Source organism: Macrotis lagotis, chromosome 2 (assembly GCF_037893015.1).
Source record: "Macrotis lagotis isolate mMagLag1 chromosome 2, bilby.v1.9.chrom.fasta, whole genome shotgun sequence".
Classification (NCBI taxonomy): domain Eukaryota; kingdom Metazoa; phylum Chordata; class Mammalia; order Peramelemorphia; family Peramelidae; genus Macrotis; species Macrotis lagotis.
The window spans coordinates 185,479,021-185,493,103 of record NC_133659.1 but is presented as its reverse complement, the minus strand read 5'-3'; the positions used below and the strand labels follow the sequence as shown (position 1 = coordinate 185,493,103).

The 14,083-nt window shown below is 47.0% G+C and overlaps 1 protein-coding gene across 1 annotated transcript; it reads left to right on the top strand.

Annotated features, from left to right (window-relative positions):
- Positions 1-1,541: 1,541 nt before the first annotated feature.
- RND2 (Rho family GTPase 2) lies at positions 1,542-7,275 on the top strand. Its single transcript, XM_074223811.1, has 5 exons — positions 1,542-1,643; positions 1,897-1,984; positions 2,772-2,881; positions 3,601-3,735; positions 3,977-7,275. Exons 1-5 carry the CDS (start codon positions 1,542-1,544, stop codon positions 4,235-4,237), a joined length of 696 nt encoding a protein of 231 aa, XP_074079912.1. The 3' UTR covers positions 4,238-7,275.
- Positions 7,276-14,083: the final 6,808 nt, after the last annotated feature.

The window sequence follows — 14,083 nt, the reverse complement described above, 5'->3', positions numbered from 1 at the left end:
CCATACTTTCCATCAAAGTCCACTTTCTACTGGAGGCCTTTCTGATCTCACCAGTTATTAGTGGTTAGTAATATATATACATATCACCTTCTTAATTGTGTCTTTGTTTTCCCAGCTCCAACTTAAACTTGATGCAGTCACTTTTTCCTTTAGTTTTTTGTATCCACGGTTTCTAGCATAATACCTGGACTAATAGTGGGGACTTCATAAATGCTTGTTGATGATCACATACATAATTTTGGAGGGGACTGAGAGGATTTGCTAAATCTCGAAGGAAGAAAAATCCTAGAGCAAAGAACTGACCCCAGGCTTTCCCCACCTGGAGCCTCGAAAGGTGTGACTGATTTTATTTTTTCTCTTTCCCCAAGATAGAGTCCAGGAACGATTTAGTTTGCTCTAGTAGAAAAACTGTTGGGCTGCTGGTGGGATAATGTAAAATCGCGGTGCAGAGGGTGAAGAGAAGCAGCAGTATCATTATATGACTTAAGACAAACAAGTCATCTTCCTATCTCCGGCTCCACTTTCTTGTCTCTAAAATGGAGATTAGTTCATTTTGCATTCATTAATTCAACAAGCTTGCGTTAAGTACCTGCAGATTCAAAGATTTAAAAAAACTTGCGAATATTAAAAGTTCACTCGCATGTGAGGTTTCACCTTACTGTCCTCACAGTCCTGTAAGGTGGGCAAAGTGTAAGTAATATCACCTGTTTTATAAAAGAGGGAGAAATCCTAAGGCTGAAAAGGGTGAAAATTACTTGGTTCCAGTCTTGATTTCACTGACTCCAAGCTCCCTCCTCTTTCCACCAGGTCCCGGATGCCGCGGTGGGGTAACTAATCATTAGGCAGACCAGTATTATAATTAGACCCCGATTCCGAGCCCGGCCAGCGGGGGGTCTGGATCCGCCAGCTGGCACCCCACACGCGATTTCTCTTCTTTCCGCTCCTCAAGTTCATCACCAGAGGGCGATGCTCTCCAGACTTTTCCAGCTGAGCCGGCTGCGGGAGCCTCGCGGTGCAGTCAACACTACTCCCCCCTACGACCCCACCTCCCGGCCCCGCCGCCGAGGAGCTGTCCGTGATGTCACCGAGCCCACGGCCCATCCCCCAGCTCCGGAGCCTTCCGTGCTTTTCTCCAGGATCTCCTCCCGGGGCGGGAATGCCGGCCCCCCCCCCCCCACGGCCCCGCAGGTCCCGGAGCGGGGCTGTTGCGTGCGCACCTGAGTGCGCGCGTTTGGTCCGGGGAGGGCGCTTGATCCACGGGCGGCTGCCCCCCAAGAAAACTTCTCCGGGGTCCCGGCCTCCCTGTCCCCCGCCCCCGGGAAGCACCTCCCCAGCAAGCCCCGCCCACCCGGCCGCCAATCTGCGGCCCCGGCCCCGCCCCGTTGCGCCGGGCCGGGGGGCGGGGCGGGGGCGGGGCCGGGGGGCGGCCGCCCGGGGCGGGGGCTCGGCGCGGGCCCGGGAGATGCCGGTGTCGGCGGCGGCGGCCGGAGCGGCTGAGGCGGGGCCCGGGCGGGGGGCCGGGGGGGCGCGCGGCGCGCACCATGGAGGGGCAGAGCGGCCGCTGCAAGATCGTGGTGGTGGGGGACGCGGAGTGCGGCAAGACGGCGCTGCTGCAGGTGTTCGCCAAGGACGCCTACCCCGGGGTGAGGGGCCGGGGCCGGGGCCGGGGCCGGGGTCGGGGCCGGGGCCGGGCCGGGGCCGGGACCGGGGCCGGGGCCGGGGCCGGGGCATCGGGGCCCGGGGGCCCGGGGCAGTGGCAGCGAGGCATCGGGGCCGCGGGGGGGCGGCCAGGGCTGCATCCCCCCCCGACCCCCGGCGGTTCTGTGTCCGGATCCCCTTGGGGTGGGGGGCCCGGGCCGAGGCGGGGGCCTCAGTGACCCGTGTCTCCGCCCGCAGAGCTACGTCCCCACCGTGTTCGAGAACTACACGGCCAGCTTCGAGATCGACAAGCGCCGCATAGAGCTCAACATGTGGGACACCTCAGGTACCTGCCCCGCGGCGGACCCCCACGCGGCCGGCCCGAGACCCCAGAGGCAGGGCGCGGGCACACACGCGCGCACACACACACACACACACACGACACAGACGACAGTCATACAGACACACACTCCCATACACACAGGCAGACATACACAGACACAGACGCACAAACACACACACCTCCCTGCTCTTTCCACTCATTCCTTCATAAAACCTCAAGGAAGAAGGTCTACATAGGATTGGATTTTATCCATCCAAAGGGGAAACTGAGTCAGGAGGTATAGGGAGGAACCGTTCAGACTTGAGGTGAGCCCATGCCCAAGAAGATGCGAGATGTCTGGGGTACATGTTTGTGAAACTTAAGGGAAGGGGGTGCTTTTTTATTTTTTGCCATCTTTTTTTATGAGATGAGATCAAGCTTGGAAATGTCTCTTGATTAGATAGTCCAGATAGTCCTAGATAGTCCAGATATCCTATACACAGATTATCCTATAAACATTGGGAAGTTCTTATTGGACTCTAACTTCCTTACTTAACTCCCTTCATGGCCTCTTCCTACCCTCCAGGATCCATGAAGGACAATTCAAGGGCTGTTTGGCATTATTACTTATTGATCTTTGATCCTTTCCCATCCTCCGTATTTGTGTTGCAACAGGGGACTTGGGAAGAAGTGAAGGGGAGCTCTCTTCTCCTTTTCTTCTACTTTGGTCCCAATGCCCATTCCCTGGCTAACCAGTCTCCCCCTGCCTCCTCCTACCAACTCTGGACCCCTTGTTTCTCCCTCTCCATAGGTTCCTCCTATTATGATAATGTACGACCACTGGCCTACCCAGACTCTGATGCTGTCCTTATCTGCTTTGATATCAGCAGGCCAGAGACCCTTGACAGCGTGCTCAAGAAGGTGGGAACTGTTGTGGGTTCTCTTCCTCAGGAGACCTGAGTGTGCTGGCTCATAAGGATACTTGGGTGGCCCCATCTTTGCTCTGGGAACTGAGATATAACTTCTGAGTTATCTAGCCTAGCCAGTTGTGTCCAGAGATTTTCGGCTCCTTCCCTGAAATTAAACTAGAGTGCCCCCTTGGTTCTTGCCCACCCTCCTACCCCCAGCCCCAGTCTATTTTCTGTGGGAGTTTGGGAGCTCCCTGAGTTTAGGGGGTGGGGCCGGGGAAGCCCTACTCCCCAGCTGCCTCTCCCCAGGACCTGATTTCCATGAGAAAAGTTTGTGGTGAATAGAGAGAAGTGGGCTCTTGGCCTGCTGGGTTCCCAGAGGAGGAGGAGGAGGGCGCAGCTGTCTGATAAGTCAGTTCCCAGGGAAAGTTTGGGAAAGCCGGAGCTCCTTAACCCTGGCAGAGGTCAGCCCCTCCCCTGAGGGAAGAAGAGTTAGAAGCCCCAAGTTTGGAAGCCTTTCCCTCCATCTTGACTCCTTCATTCTCACATTCTTCTAAGAAGTTTCCCACGGCTCTTGCTCCCATTACCTGTGTATCTCTGTTCCTCTCTGCCTTCAAATGTAGAATAGGCACAGTGATCCATAACTTGTGAAGTCTTTCCAGTGATGGGGGAAGCTCCCTCCCCTTGCTTCCCACCCCTTCCCCCAAAATAAACTATTCTTTCCTCTACCAGTGGCAAGGGGAGACCCAGGAGTTCTGTCCCAATGCTAAGGTTGTTCTGGTCGGCTGTAAACTGGACATGAGGACAGACCTAGCCACGCTGAGGGAGCTCTCCAAACAGCGGCTCATCCCTGTCACCCATGAGCAGGTGAGGCCCTAATCCTTGCCCCTGCTCTCTGACCCAGTCCCACCTTTGATCCCCTAACTCTGACCAGCTTAACCTTTGACCCTTTCCTGATCTGACCATCATCTCATTCCCAAGTCCCCTCAGTGGCTCTCTATCCCCCCCACCCAGTGCAGTGGGCTGGGCAGTGTCAGAGTGAAATCATTTTGGGGGGGTTGCTCACCCTTCAATGTTATTATTCCTTCTGTGCTCCCCTCCATCACAGGGTAGCGTCCTTGCCCGGCAGGTGGGGGCTGTGTCTTATGTGGAATGCTCATCCCGGTCATCTGAGCGCAGTGTCCGAGATGTCTTCCATGTGGCCACCGTGGCCTCCCTTGGACGTGGCCACAGGCAGCTTCGTCGAAGTGATTCCAGGAGAGGCCTACAGAGGTCAACCCAAAGGTCAGCTCAGCTGCCTGGGAGGCCGGACAAGGGGGCCGAGGCTGAGATTCGAAAGGACCGAGCCAAGAGCTGCAGTGTCATGTGAGGGGATCTGAGAGGGAAGCCCAGTCACCCAGCTGAGCCTGAGGGGGAGTTCTGGGGAGGGGGTCAAGATCACCCATTATACCTCCCTAGGACTCATCCTGATAATCTAGTTTAACCTGGCTCAGGGATGGGGATGGATGGGTGGGTGGGACTTTAACACCCAAAACCTTCTACCTTCCCTTGATGTCACTTACTCATAAACTCTGGGGAGGCTGGAAGGTCCCTGATGATTATATGATCAGGGTCCATGCTACATGGAGCCCTAAGGGTGAGCCCAGAGGCAGGTGTGCATGGGTACAAGCATGTCCATAGAATATAAACACACATGAAAGTGAGGGGGATGAGGAGTGGCCAGATCCTTGGGAGAAGATAACCTTCCTGCACCTCCCCCAGTCTTCATATCATGCCCCTGGTGGTCCTGGAGCCACCCTCACCTCCATCTCCCACCCCCTCATTTGCTTCTGCTGCTGTTTTCTCTGACCCCCTAACTACAGGCCATGTGCACTAAATTCAGGACAAAGGATATGTTCCCATCCAGTTTCCTTCCCTTCTGCCTTCCTCCAGCAACAGGAGGCTAATAAAACCCATGTCCATGGAAAGTGGCTGTACTTCACTTCATTGCATTTTTTTTAAATCAACAGAAAGAAGCAAGAGGGATGTAACTTAGACCTCATGGAGGAGTTGCTATTGTTGGAGGCTACCACAAATGAGAAAAATCTTAGATAGAGGTTGAGCAATGGAAATTTGTCTCCATCAGGACTTACTAATATTGAAGGAGTTGAATCTTGGTTAAAGGTGAAGTCAGAAAAATGGGAGCCTGAATAGCTTTGGGAAGTGTCAGAGATCTTAGGACTTTAACATATATATTGGCCCAAGCAGTCTGCCCCTCCACTCCCTCTGGCCTTCATTTGCCATCTTGGTAGGAAAAGGAAGCTCTCTGGGGGGAAAGTGGTCTGGGGCTGCTCCTCCAGCACTTCGCCCAGTCTTAGATGGGGGAAGAAAAAGTTGACCCGGGGCGGCTAGGTGTTGCAGTGGATAGAGCACTGGCCTCGGAGTCAGGAGTACCTGAGTTCAAATGTGAACTCAGACACTTAATAATTGCCTAGCCATGTGGCCTTGGGCAAGCCATTTAACCCCATTGCCTTGCAAAAACTAAAAAAAAAATAAAAAAAAAAGTTGACCCAATCAGTTCTTTCCTCTGATAAGAGCCCAATACACAGTTGGGTCCCTCTGGGCAACTACTGTTTCCAGGAAGCCAGGCCTGATTTCAAGTCCTGTAATTTCAAACCCACTAACTCTTCTTTGACAATGCCAATTCAGGAACCCCTCTTGTCAAGGGATGAGGGTATGCACCTCTCTCCATATTCCCTTCATATCAACAATCCAGGTTCAGAGAATTAGGGAAACCTGTGATACTATTAACTGTTTTGGGGGTGCTCTGGCCCATTTCTAAGTTCTCTTGAGTTGAGGGGCAACAGTTCTAAGGTTAAATACTCATACGGGCTGAACAAGATTGAATCATTCCTAAGGTTCATTAGATAGACATAAGGATTTGGGACTAGAGAGACTTTGTCCTACTCTCATTTTATAGGTTTTCTAGCGTAGTGAAATAAATGCTTTATGTAACATTTATATAAATAACAACGCTGTGGCTCAAAGAAGTTTTTCTGTGGTTCAGGGTCTCATATGGTAGTTAAGTTTTGGAGACAGAATTTGAATGCAAGTCTTCTATCTCCTATGCTTTTTTCTAATTCATTCATTAGGTCAGAGCCCTAAGGCTGAAGAGGAAAGCCAGGTGGAAGGGACTGATTACATAAGACCTCTCAGAGTGATATCTTTGTGTATTTTGTTAGGTGTTCGATTCCACTCTGTCTACCTTTCCACCCTAGCCCTGGTGCCAAAGACAGCAGCTAGCAAGGGGGCCAGGGAAAGAGCCGTGCCAAATTTCTGGGAAATAAGAGAATTTTCTCATGCCAAAGGATGGAGAATTGCTAAAAAGTCACAGCTGCACTGATTTCAGTTCCACTAATCCTCTTCTTGGGAGTATTAAGTCTCCATTGTTTTGAGGGGGAAATTCCTTATTTCTAACTCCATCCCCCAGTCCAAGCCTAGTTTCTAATAACAGGGAAATGAGAGCAGGCCCACACAGTGTTGTTAGCTCTCCTGAGCAGAGAGAACGGTCCCTCACCCAGAGACACTTCTCTCCCTCACCTATAGTAATAACCCATCTTACTCTCTCTGATGCCATTCTCAGCTCCCCCAAGAGAGCCCAGGTCCCCTAAGCTTGCATGTAGCCCGCTCCTATCCTAGTTCATAACCTATGCCCTCTTTGTCAGATTTTTTTTCCCCTGAGAATCTGCTCTGAAATTTGTTATTTAAAAGTCTTCCCCCCCATCCTAAACAAAGAAAGGTAATTTCCAGTCATTTTCCCTTTGATTCTCTGGGCCTAGCTTCTATTTTAATTGAAAAGTCAACCCCACTAAACTTAGACTATGTATGATCAAATCAGATTTGGTTGCAGAGACACTGCAGGGACTTGGGAATCCAAAACAGCTAGGTAGTGGGCAAACTGGAGACAAAATAAATCTCTCTCACTGCTACCTTGCCCACTGTGGGGTAGTCTTGGGTACTTAGGCCTGGCTGCAATGTTGCTGCCCTGGGTGGGTGACTCAAACTTTATCCACTGACCACCCCAGGAACCCTCCCTGGAGGTAGGAGGAAATACAATTTTCTGTTTTGTGGTGACAAAGGAAGTAATGCAAGATTGGGTTGACTGTCTCACTAATCCAGGCAAATCTTCCTTTTCTCTCCATCTACCCCTCCCTTTCTCACCCCCCCTCAATAACTTGCATTCAGGAAAAGTACACTCAAAATTTCAATATCAGCCTTAAAAAAACACAATTAGGAAGATAAACTCTGGGGGGAGGAACAAAACACTAACATTTAATGCATTTCCAATGCTCGCCATTTGGAAATGAATTTCACATCCTCCTTTACACCTGGGATTGCCTATGATGTCCTGAGGTTGGGGGGTGAGAGGATAGACAGAAGGGAGAGGTGGAGGGGAGGATGGGGGTGGGGACAAATCTGGTTACTTTAAATCCCTGTTCTTCTAGACCACCGAGGGAGGGTAGGAAACCCTGTCACCTGGGATCAAGAGGAAGCACCAGGGACTGGTTCAGCTGCTTCTTTCCCCACAAATTAGGCATCCTTGTGGAAACAATGTCGCCTCAGTTAATCATTTAATGTAATAAATGGCTAATCAGACTCTGGAGAAGCTGCCACTGTTTCTGAAACCTCTGAGACACTATTTGCATGAGGAGGGAGGACGGAAAATGGGGAGTGGGGGGGAGACTGGAGAATAATTGGGCAGAAGGCAAGCCATCCTGGGAAACTCCTCTGATAGAAAAGACTAGTTCTTCACCCCCCTCCCCAGATTTGTGACATGGGACAAAGGCCCCTACTCAGAAAGGCCGAGGACCTATTGTGATACTGATGAGGTGGTAAAGGATTGACAAGAATTGGGTGAGATTTTTCTAGAGTGGGCTGACTTTGGAGGAAGAGAAGAGAAATTGTTGACTTGTTCTCAGAGGATCTGACCCAGACTCCTGGTGTGAGCTTTACAGACATTACTGCTTTCCAGGGACAAGACCCAGAGCCCCTCTTCCAATCTCTGATTCCTGACACCAGACCATCTTTGTTAATGTGGTGTTTCCAGTCTTCCCGTTGGGTTCTTCCCTTGTTGCCATGGTACCACACAGTCAGCTTATTTCTCTAGTGGTCCAGATCCAAGGTAGAAGAAGGAATGATCATATCAGGACCACAGATTTAGAACTAAAAGAGACCTCAGAAGTCATATTAGACCAATTTTGTGGAAGAAATGAGCCTAGAGGGAGGAGGAAGTTTGATACAGGGGAAAGAGCCTTTGCTGTGGGGTCTGGGTGGTGGGTTCAAATCTCACCTTTGAAGCAGACTACCTCTTCTACCTTATGCAGTTCACTTAGCTTCCTGAGTCTTGATTTCCTCATACATAAAATGAGGGGGTTGATTTAGATGACCGTTGACCTTCCTTCCAGGTCTAGATCTATGCTCCTCTGAAAGTGTGTAAAAGAGATAAGAAAAATATGCCCCTGAGTTCCATGCCACAAACCTGTCCTCATCTGGGAGCAAATCTATGGAAATGACATCAGGGTAGAATTTAGATGGGAAATAGAGTGGAAAATACTGTCTGTTCCAAAAGCAGCTTTTTGTGCAGTGGATAGAATTCTGGATCTGGAATCTGGAAGTCCAGAATTCAAATCTGCCCTCAGTCACATACTGGTTTGTGTGACCCTAGGCATATCATTTAACCTATTTATCTCAGTTTCTTCAATTATAAAATGTGGCTAACAATTTCACATAGCTTGCAAGGTTGTTGTAAGCACCAAATGAAGTTTTATACATAAATACACACATACTTTAAATGTTTAGCACTATTATATATAAATGCTTATTCCTTTCTCTCTGGAGAAGTTAGGAAGAAGGGTGTGTTGATTTCTTGTACCTGATTCTCTTCTTGCTTTCCTTCTCCCCCATCCACTTGAGTTATCTGAGCCCTTCTTCCCACTCCCTGCTCCCCAAACCCAAAAATGTGAGTCTGTTTGAGAGAACAGGCCCATGGTGGGTGGGGAAGATGAAGAGGACTGGTTGAAGTCTGGAAGAAGGAAAGGGGTGGAGAGGCTTCTCCCAGTGGGGAAGCTCCTCCTCCCAAAAAACCCCTGAGTCGTGAATTCTGAAATAACAGATGTCTGTTCACATATTAATGAAATTGGATAAATCATTGGCAAGTTTTTCATTCAGTGTCAGAATCAACCCAGAGGCCTTATGTTCTCACATACATACACAGACACCTACTCTTTCTGTCTCTCTGTCTCTCTGTCTCCCTCTCTCTCTTTCTCTCTCTTTGTCTCTCTCTCTGATACAAGATCCCTGAGAGAAACAGACTCAAAGAGTCTGCAACCAAACAAAAAAAAATAAAAAGGTGTACAAACAGTGTCCCCCTTCCCCCCACCCCACCCCCACCCCACCCCCACCCCCCACTGATTCACTAACAAGTTTGATTCCCATGCCAATATGAGTAGATAACTAAGAGGCCTGACCATAGTTAGGGTATGTGTGTGTTGGGGAGGGGGAGAATCCCTAATATATGCCACATTTCTCCTCCAAACAGTCTACTAGCTATCCCCCTCCTGCCTCATTGTTCAGTTGTATCCAACACTGTCTGACTTTTCATGACCCCATTTGGAATTTTCTTGGCAGAGATATTGAAATGGTTTACCATTTCCTTCTCCAGCTCACTTTACAGATGAGGAAACTAAGGCAAACAGGGTTAAGTGACTCACCCAGAGTTGCCAGCTCTCTGATAAGTCCAATGCTCTTTCAGGGGAGGGGTCATAGGATCATAGGCTTAAAGAAGAAAGATAAATCTTAGAAGTCATCCTAGGGGGGTGGCTAGGTGGTGTAGTGGATGAAGCACCAGCCCTGGAGTCAGGAGTACCTGGGTTCAAATTCAATCTCAGACACTTAATAATTACCTAGTTGTGTGGCCTTGGGCAAGCTACTTAACCCCATTTGCCTTGCAAAAAAAAAAAAGAAGTCATCCTAGAAGGGTTAAATGACTCATTCATGATAAGGTTGGATGTAAGAAGCAAAACCAAGACTGAATCCAGTACTTTGCCAGGCCAAGTGGGAAGCAGGTACTGGAAACTAGGAGCTCAGCTGGGGCAGAGGGGAGTCGTATTCAGAGAATTTATAATCCCCAGAAGATAATTTTGACTCAGACTGAATTGAAGAGTCCTGCTGAGTATTCTGGTCTAGTTTTATAGATAAAGGAAGCAGGCAGGTTGGTTCAGTGAAAAGAGCCTTTGCTTTGGAATCTGAGGCCCTTAGTTCAAATCTCACCTCTTATGCTTACTACCTCTTTGACTATAGGCAAGTCACTTATCCTCCGGGGACTTGATTTCTTCATTTGTTAGATGAGGAGGTTAAACAAGAAGGCCTTTGAAGTCACTTGCAGCTTTATGTTTCTGTGAAAGCATATAAGAGAAGTGAGAAATACTTACTGGGGGTGTATCTGTGGAGGTGGCATCAGGACAGAATTTTTCCCCTTCTCATGGCATCATATTTATCCTCCCACATAGATGGGTGTCAAATTGCCACCTCTCTCTGCCAGATCTCAAGTATATTAGGACAGGAGTTAATTGGACATAAGCCTGGTAATTATCTAATCTATGCAAAGATGGGGTCAGAGGAAGAGAGAGACAAAGTAGTCACATCCAGTGTGATTTCCCTATTTATGTTACATTGTTCTTCTTTTTTATGGAGGAGCAGTGGGGTTAAGTGACTTACCCAAGATCACACAGTAAGTAGCATATCTGTGGTCAAATTTGAACTCAGGTCCCTCTTGATTCTAGTGGTACTCTATCTACTGTACCACCTAACTACCCTCTAACATAGCTCTTGATTGGCAAAGGAACAATTTGAACTCAGGTTTCTTGACTCTTAAGGATAGGTTTTTTCCCCCTTTCCATCAAGAGGAAAGGGACAGGGCAGCTAGGTGGCACAGTGGATAAAGCACCAGCCCTGGAGTCAGGAATACCTGGGTTCAAATCTGGTCTCAGACACTTAATAATTACCTAGCTGTGTGGCCTTGGGCAAGCCACTTAACCCCATTGCCTTGCAAAAACCTTAAAAAAAAAAAGAAAAAAAAAGAGGAAAGGGACATTAGAAAACTAGGTATGCACTATGGTGGGGAAATCAACTGTGGAGAAACCAATCAATCAATATTTATTATATGCTTGCATATAATAGAAGAAACAAGAGGAAGAGACTTGGGACTAAAGGAAGAAATATAGAAACAAGAGACAAGGAGAAATAGATCTGCTTCTAATAGAGACAGGGACAAAGTGGCAGAGACAGATATAGGAGCTAAAAGAGAAACCTAAAGATGACCAGAAACCCAAAGGATGACCCAAGAATATAGTAGTGGAAAGGGATGAAGGTTCTGCTTCTGCCAATGACTAGCTGTGGGACGTTCTCTGAGCCTCAATTTCCTTCTCTGTAAAATGGTGATTAAAAATAATTTCCTTTCCTATCCCAGTGGAATGGTTAGCTCCTGATGCTTACTACTCCAGAGAAGCCAATCCAATTGTTCCACTTGTGGAACCATGAATTTGTCCAGCAGTTATGGAAAATAATTTGAAATTATTCTCCCAAAGTTACTAAACTGTACATAGCCCTTGACACCACAAAGGTTGTGGAATAAGTGAATTGAAAACCTAAAATCATTATTGAAAGGTGAGTTTTACTGATTTTGGATTTGTTTTGTGAATGACTATAGAATAGACAGTGTCCCAAATGTCTTAGTGCAGTTTTAAGCTTTAGAGACTAAAAATTCTGGGACATTCTATATGATCATTATTATTGTTATTTGAAGATCCCTGCCAGATCTAACAAGCCACAAGAAAGAGACATATGGAGACACACAGGAGCAGAGAAAGCCAGTGAACTGACCAAAAGGACAGAGCTGGGGACAAGGTAAGACAATGAATGGCCAAAATGGGGGAGGGGAGGGAGGCTGGAATGGGGGCTGGTGTTATCAGTCATTTGTGCTCAGTTTTCTTTCTCCTGGGGTAAATGGATCTGCTGCCGCAGCAAACAACTGTCCATTGTGTCCTCCTGAGGGACGAGCAGGGAAAACCAATCACTTCTGATGCAAATGAGCCAGCTTGTTGCAGCCCTCTCCATTCACCAAGCTAGCTCCTCTCCAACTGGCAAGTTCCCGCCCTGCCCCAGTTGGGAGCTTCTTCCATAACCTCAATTCCCATCTGCTTCTGAAGGAGAAGACTCAGACTCACCTTTCAGTCCTCTCTTCTTCCTGGTCCTTAACAAGAGTCACTTACACCTCTCTGATTGCAGCCCTTTCTCCCAAGAACCACCCTTGACCTCCTTCACCACTCCATTCACTGGGCAACAGGACAGAGGATCTTGGGTTCTTGCTGCTCAGTCTTCTCCTAGAAAAGCAAAAACCTGGGATAATTTCTCCCCAAGTTCCAGGAAACCAGCTTCATTACTGTTCTCCTTACCTGACACAGTTTCAGAAATGTCTTTCATTGGAGGGAAAATCTTGAGGCCTCATCAAAAAGGGGTAGATGGAGTGGGGTGGAAAGAAGAGGTTGAAAATTGGCCCCATAGGGGCAAGCTAGGTGGTGCAGTGGATGGAGCACCAGCCCTGGAGTCAGAAGGCCCTGAGTTCAAATATGACCTCAGCCACTTAATAATTACCTAGCTGTGTGACCATGGGCAAGTCACTTAACCCACATGCAAAAAAGGAAAAAAGAAAATTGGCCCAATAGAAAACAAGCCCCAGTAGTATACTATTGGTGAAATTGTACATTTTGGAAATGTCACCAAAGGCAACTCAATAGAAGGAAACTGTGTGACTCTATTTAACTTCTGTTTACCTCACTTTTCTCAACTGTAAAACAAGAATAACATCTACTTCTCAAGATTGTTGTGAGGACCAAATGAAATAATTGTAAAGCACGTAGGACAGCATCTGACCATCATATGGACAATATAAATATTAACTATTTTATTATTGTTACTCTTATCACATAAGTGATATAAATGACTCATCATCATCATCATCTTCATCATCATTATTATTACTACCACGTCTATATTTTAATTCCACAAAGAGATCAAAAAGAAGAAAAGGACCTATAAGATAAAAATATAGTAGCTCTTTTTGTAGTAATTAAAAGTTGGAAATTATGAGGGTATTCTTCTATTGAGGAAGAGTGAAAAAAATTCTGGTTATATGAAAATATTAGAATGTTACTGTGCCATAAAAAATTATGGAATGCACAGTTTCAAAGGAAACTGGAAAGAGCTTGGTGAGCTGATGAAGAGTAAAATGAGAAGAACTAGGAGATCAATCTACACGAAGACAACATTACAAAGAAAAACATCTTTGAAAGACTTTAGAATTCCAGTCCATGCAATAATAAATCATAAGTCCAGAAAACTGAAGATGAAGGATTCTCCTCCTAACAGAAGATAGACATTTTCAGACAAGGCCAATGTTTTGCCAGACTATGCATTTTATAATGAGGATTTTATTTTTTGTTAATTTTTTTAGGGGAGAGGGTGTTCATTGAAAGAGGGACAAATTAAAAATTCATGAATAAAAAAAAAGATTTAAAATAAGCAAAGTGCCATTATGGTTGATAATCATCCAAGGAGATATCCTGACAGGAGAGGCAGACTGATTTTGAAGTCAGAGATAGTACTTGGGTTTTAAATCCCTGCTCTGCAATTATTATCTTCGTGACCTTGGAAAGTCTTTTCCCCACACAGAGCTTAGAGGTCCTCCTCTGTAAAAATGAGGGAGTTGGACTAAATGACCTCCAAGATCCCTTTTAATTCTTAAATCCTTCTAACAGAGACCAGGTAGGACATCAGATATCAGAAATAGGTGGGGAATGGGGCCGTATGCAGTACTAATGGGACTCTAGTAATAGTTAAAAGACACATTAATAAAAATGTGTAGCTTGTGAGAGAAACAGCTTGTGTAAGTGTATAGAGAACTAGACTCAGAAAGTTTTAAGTTCAAGTCTTACCTGATACATTATGATTATATGACCCCTTGGCAAATCACTTAATCACTTTGATCTCTTAAGTGCCAAATCTAATGGCTTTTTCTTAACCCTGAACCTCCTTGACCACTTTTCAGCATCTCATAGGGACAATTACCTTCTCCAAGTTACTTCTTCCTCTCTAGGTTTTCATGACACTGCTCTCTCTT

What these genes read in the sequence shown, in the direction of transcription:
- RND2 (XM_074223811.1), top strand. Translation starts at nt 1,542, where the DNA reads ATGGAGGGGCAGAGCGGCCGCTGCAAGATCGTGGTGGTGGGGGACGCG. An exon ending in CCAAGGACGCCTACCCCGGG is followed by an intron (nt 1,644 to 1,896) that starts GTGAGGGGCCGG and finishes CTCCGCCCGCAG; the next exon opens with AGCTACGTCCCCACCGTGTT. An exon ending in TTGACAGCGTGCTCAAGAAG is followed by an intron (nt 2,882 to 3,600) that starts GTGGGAACTGTT and finishes TTCCTCTACCAG; the next exon opens with TGGCAAGGGGAGACCCAGGA.